Source organism: Empidonax traillii, unplaced genomic scaffold (assembly GCF_003031625.1).
Source record: "Empidonax traillii isolate 1590-97213 ecotype Southwest subspecies unplaced genomic scaffold, ASM303162v1 scaffold385:size1130455, whole genome shotgun sequence".
Taxonomy (NCBI): domain Eukaryota; kingdom Metazoa; phylum Chordata; class Aves; order Passeriformes; family Tyrannidae; genus Empidonax; species Empidonax traillii.
The window spans coordinates 1,124,530-1,130,512 of record NW_020955578.1 but is presented as its reverse complement, the minus strand read 5'-3'; the positions used below and the strand labels follow the sequence as shown (position 1 = coordinate 1,130,512).

At 38.4% G+C, this 5,983-nt stretch overlaps 1 protein-coding gene across 1 annotated transcript in view; it reads left to right on the top strand.

The window, feature by feature from the left end:
• Positions 1-73: 73 nt before the first annotated feature.
• LOC114062152 (tetraspanin-8-like) overlaps positions 74-5,983 on the top strand; it is a 12,239-nt gene continuing 6,329 nt past the window's right edge. Inside the window, exons 1-4 of the mRNA XM_027893282.1 lie at positions 74-293; positions 3,322-3,450; positions 4,171-4,245; positions 4,330-4,437. Coding sequence (XP_027749083.1) covers positions 132-293; positions 3,322-3,450; positions 4,171-4,245; positions 4,330-4,437 — 474 coding nt within the window. The 5' untranslated portion in view covers positions 74-131. The remainder of the gene's footprint in view (positions 294-3,321; positions 3,451-4,170; positions 4,246-4,329; positions 4,438-5,983) is intronic.

Genomic DNA, 5,983 nt, shown 5'->3' with positions numbered 1-5,983 from the left:
CAAGGAAATGTGTAGTCTTCTGAGGCAGAAACATCAGGGATTTGGTGCATACCTGAAGATCCAAATTTTCCTGGATATGAATCAATATTCTATGCTCCAGCAATTCATGCTTCTTTCACTTTGCCAAACAAATGATTTCAGAAGTTTGGACAGCATCTGGTGCAATTTGGATATTGAAAGTTAGTCAAAAATTGCTGACTTTTCTAACTTGTCTTTGTTTTCTCCTGCAGTTGTGTGGTTCCATTATTTTGGGAGTCTCCATATGGATACGTGTTAGTAAAGATGCTCAGCAGGTAAATGCATGCAGTCATACCAGCACCATGTAAAATGTGGAAGCTACTACATACACTTTAATCTACCATCTTCATTTCCAAAAATTGTCTATGTTTTTGTTGAAGTGGTTTGTGTGGGTAAAGATTAATGCATTTTATGACATTAAGATTAAACAACATGATGCAGGTAGTCAGATAAAGTGATTGCTGCAAACAGAGATATGTGACTACAAGAAGTGTCTGCTAGTGTTATTAATATAGTTTCATGCAGATGCACACAGATTTCTGTTTGAAAACATGAGTCTCTCTCTCCTGTAATGGAAACTAATGATGTTATTGATTTCAGTGTTAGAATAATGAGGAGCTATGCAGCTCATAGATTTTCAATGTTTTTCCCTATTAGAATATATAGTCATATATATTCCTAGGGTTTCTTCATATATTTGTGGGGGATATTTTTACCTTTCAATAACACAATTCTTATTTCCTTAGTAACTGCAACTTTGAAAGGGAGCAAGGATTTTTCTCTTCTATTTTCAACAGCTCCTTAAAAACACCTCATCTTTCTTCTCCCATATTTATATAGAAAGAATTTTAGTTACCAAAAAATCTTTACTTAGAATTCATAGAATTATAGAATCAGGCGGGTTGGAAAGAACCTCTCAGATCATGAAGTCCAACCCTTGATTCACTATCACCGTGGTTACAAGACCATAGCACTCAGTGCCACATCCAGTCTCATCTTAAAAACCTCCAAGGACAGAGAATCCACCACTTCCCTGGGCAGCCAATTCCAATGCCTGATTATCCTCTCTGTAAAGAATTTCTTCCTAATATCCAACCTAAACCTCCCCTGGCACAGCTACTTTGTCCTACTGCTGATTGACGGGGAGAGAAGACCGATGCCTGCCTGGCTACAAACTCCTTTCCGGGAGTTACAGAGAGTGATGAGGTCACTTCTGAGCCTCCTCATCTCCAGGCTGAGCAACCCCAGCTTCCTCAGCTTCTCCTTATAGGCTTGTGTTTAAGACCCTTCACCAGCCTTGTTACTCCTCTCTGAAACTGCTCCAGCACCTCAATATCCTTCCCAAACTGAGGGGCGCAGAACTGGACACATTAAAATGTCCTGACAGCCCTCCTAGAGGGGAGAAAAGTCCCTGAGTTCCCCACCTGAAATTTTTTTATAGGGGTTATTAAATTACTTCAGACTTTATGACTTCCTTTTCTTCAAAACTAGGGAAAATACGATTTTTGAGGAGCCCTTGGTATTGCAGACATGCAGCAGAGGTTGGCCCTGTTGGTGCAAAGGCCCTTTGCTCCTGGGGACCCTTTTTTTTTCCCAGTGTGCACCCAGTGCCACTTACTCTAAGGTTTAAGCAGTATATTTCTTCATGTGAATTCAGAGCATAGAAATACAACTTAATTGGAAAATTTAACTTTTATTCTTCTATTTTCAAAAAGGCTTTCTGGCCATAAAAGTGAAAAAGTGGCCCGATGTGAGATGGAAACATTGCTTTCAGCTTTCAGTTTGAGGCTTTAGTATAGATTAAGTTGCAATTCTTCAGATCACTGCCCTGCTGCTCTAGCACAGGCCATCAGTTAAGAATAATAGTTTTTAAGTCAGTATTTTCCCATCTGGTAATAAAAAGATGGTGGAGATAAGAAAATAGCTTTATACATCTCTTGCCATTTGGCTGACTGTTACCTTTAGCCAGTCCCAGATGTCTCATGACTGGTAGAGGATGGATGCAAGAGAACTTGGTTCATGATGACATTGTGTCATTGGGTAAATTAAGTCATGGTGGAGAGCTCTGCCATTCTGTCCTGTGGAGAAGGAAGAGTGACAACTTTCATTCCTCAATCAGTATTTTTCTAGAAGCTAAAGTTGCCATACTTGGTAGTTGACAGTCTCTAATATGATGCCTCAGATGGTAAAATGGAGCTTGGAAAACCACAACCACTATTATCTTTTCTTATTTTTTGAGAGATTTCCTATTCAGAAAAGCATACTTAAATGTGTGACAAAATGCTTTCCTGAAGTGACACTTAGTACTCCCCAAAAACCTGTGAATTAAAAGTACAGACCAAAATTGAAAGAATTTTCTCACATTTTTGCTTCCAGGCAGGCAAAGTTCCCATTCAAAACCAATGTATATTTCTCCTGAGTAATAATTGAGCAGAGCATAAGGATTTGGCTGTAGATGAATAGAGCTTTCTAAGAATAAATAACAGGAGGTTCAGTCCAACTTGGAAGGGGAAAGAACAACAGATTCTTCAAATTATACTTGTCTATATACCTTTGCAATTATCAAAAGATAAATGTGACAACTTCCAGACATTTTTGCTAATCTTGGCACCAGTCACACTGGAAAATATTCTTTGAACGTTTTCCTCTATTTTGGCCTTTGGCCTTAGTCAGTCCTGTGGGAACGGAATAATTTGATATTTTATAATATTGAGGTATATGAATTGTTTAGTGAATGTCCCACACATCAAAATAAAGTCCTCATCTATGAGGGTGATATTAGAGATCATGCCTGAGGAAAAAAGGAAAAAGAAAAGCTCCTTTGGAAAATACACTTATTTCTCTAATGTATCCAGCATTGCTCTGAGAAATGTTCCCTCAGGAATGGTCACAGAGTATGTTCCTGGCATTCTAATGACAAACAGAGGTTTTGTTTCTTTAACATTTGGTTAATGTAGGAGAGGATTTGAGATAATCAAGTCTGCTACTTCCAGTAAAAAGCAAAGATTCATCAACTGAAAGCCAACGGAAAACCACTTTAAAGACAAGACATATTTATTTACTCTGTGAAGTTGACTTTCATCTTGAGCAGAAACAAAGGTTGTGAAAAGTCAGGTTCTACTGAGCTCCCCAATAAAACGTCTAAGAAGGTAGCATTAGAGCTTTGTTTATTTATGAACTTCTCTGTGGTTGCCAAACTGTTTACTTATCAGTTATAAAATGATTATCTTGTTTTGGGGGATACAGATGTTTTTAGGAGGACCTTTTCTTGTAACTGAAACATTTTTTTTCCTCTCATTTCAGGAGCTGGAGATAGACAGCAGCCTGTTTGCAGGGGTTGATCTGCTGATAGCCGTGGGCTCCATCATTATGATCCTTGGGTTTCTGGGGTGCTGTGGTGCTGTGAAGGAGAGCCGGTGCATGCTGCTTTTGGTAGGAAAGAAAAACATTTGTCTTCCTTCAACAGGTCACAGCTACATTTGATGGATATAGTTCTTGCAAGTAGTATCAAATGAGGATGGGAGTCTTTTAGTTTAACCAAAAGCATTGTTATGATCATGTGTTATCATTGCTTACCTTGAGCTTGAGCTCCTTCTGAATTCTAGCGTGGTAAAAATGATGGGTGGTCTCATCAAAAGACGACAGGCTCCAGAGAGACTTGAGCTTTTTTTCCATCCATCCATCCATCCATCCATCCATCCAGCCAGCCATCCATCCATCCATCCAGCCATCCATCCATCCAGCCATCCATCCAGCCATCCAGCCATCCATCCATCCATCCCCCAAGTTCCCTCCATTAATCCTCCCCCATTACCTATCCCATTTAATTTCATAAATTCCCAGTTGCTCCCTTTGCTGGTCCACCTAGAATGTCCTCCTGTGTTCTCCTGACCTGATAACTTTCACATACACACTGTCCATCTTGGCACCTCTCTGGTATGCACCCTGTTTTGATCACCAGCTGAGCACACTCTGTCTCGAGCACCTCATTTTCTTATCGCCGAAGAAGAAATAACTGGAGCAGCTCCGACTGGAACTGCATTCTACCTACATGGTTATTCAAGCACATGAAAGACTAATGGTAGTTTAGAAGAAATTATGTCATCTTGGTTGAAAGTATTATAGTTTCCTCCCCCTTTTGTTTTTTCCTAGTTTTTTATTGGACTGCTTCTGATCCTGATTCTTCAGGTCACAGGAGGTATTTTAGGAGCAGTATACAGATCTCAGGTACAGTATTATTCTATATTTTCACTGATGTCTTCACAGAGTTTTATTTGTACCCCAAAAATAATAATATATTTTAACTTGCAGGCTGAAAAAATCCTTGACGAGGCTCTAATGAGTAGCGTGAAAAAACTGCAAAGCTCCACAGAAGATTCTAAAGCGTTTCAGGAGAAGTTCCAGAAATTTGAGAGAGAGGTAATTAAAAAGCAATAAAGGGCAGGGGTTGTTGCTGTCTGTTCCATCTCTAGTACTGGTCTATGCTTCATTTTATGATTACTCTGCTGTAGATTTGAATTTTATTCCTTGGGAATGGGGAAGGGTCTGACTTAAAAGCAAGTTAAAACACTACAGAAGAGGCTTCTGTCTCTTGATATATGGTCTTTCTGTAACGATTTCTTTGTACAATAGTGTTTATAAGAGCCATGAAGCAAAGGACACACAACATGCAAGTGAGACTGATAGCTAAGATTTTCATGAGAAGGCTGCCTGCTCCTTCGTTATAGTTTTCCCTTCTGAAGGAGTACTGATCTTTCACCATATCCCAAATAAGAACTATCCCGTACTCCTGAGGAAAGACTACTCCAGGGATGAGGAAAACTTTGGGAGTGTAGTAAATTTTGGAATATCCTATTATCATTAAATGACACACCTTACTGTGCAAGAAGGGGAAAGAAAATGAGAGGTTTGTTTTTACTGTACTTTTACACTTTTCCTGGCTCCCCTCAGCTGCAAGACTCCAGCAGATGGACACTTAGTGCCAGCTTGTTCCCAGGTATCACACAGAGAATACCCTTGAATCTCACTGAAATCAATGACAGTGTAAAACCTTTCCCCTTCCACTAGCACACAGATCTGTACATTGACAGAATGCCTGCTGTTTGATTTATTTTTTTACTCCCTAATGGGTGAAGACTGTGATGGATAGACTTACAGATAATTCCTACATTTTTAAATACTGCTGCACGAAAGAAAAAGAAGAAACAATATTTAGGTGTCTTATGTTACTTCCACTTCTTCTTTCTCATTCCATCCCCTGTCTTGTCCTCTGCTTCTGACACAGCTTGTTTCTTCTGATATAATAGGCAACTTCCTGGAGAGATGATTGAAGGATGAGCAAAATAAAAAATCCCATAATTACTGTATTAATTTTTAAATAGACCGAGACTGGTTTATTGTGTCCCACAGCCTTTGCTTTTATACAAAATTATGTGAACATTTCCAGCTGCTTTTTAAAAAAGGGAGGACCTGAAACCCTGGTCTGCACCTCCAAGCTTTAGTGGCTTGAACAAAAAGGAACATGAAGTGAAAGTGTACCTAGTTTAGGTTTTACAAACCCCAAATTGAGCCGTGGTCTCCTCAGCCCATTTCTAATTTAAAGGGATAACGATCATCAAAGTGGTTATTTTTATAGATTTCAGATTTTTATATGCCTAAATTTTACATTTCCAGCCTGGTTTTTCAAGATGTGAAATGTGGATGTTATTGGAGCTGTTATTTACTTTCTGCAAGTACAACCTACAAAAAGAAGAGATGATGATTAAAAAATACTATACCCAGTGTTATTCTATGTTCCAATTCCATTCTGGCATTGACAATTACTGGCTTTATATTATATTATTTTTTTTGAGCACTTTATCCTGAAAACCAGGTTTTTGGTTGTGGTGTTTTTTTTTTTTTTTTTTTTTTTTTTTTTTTTTTTTTTTTTTTTTTTTTTTTTTTTTTTTTTTTTTTTTTTTTTTTT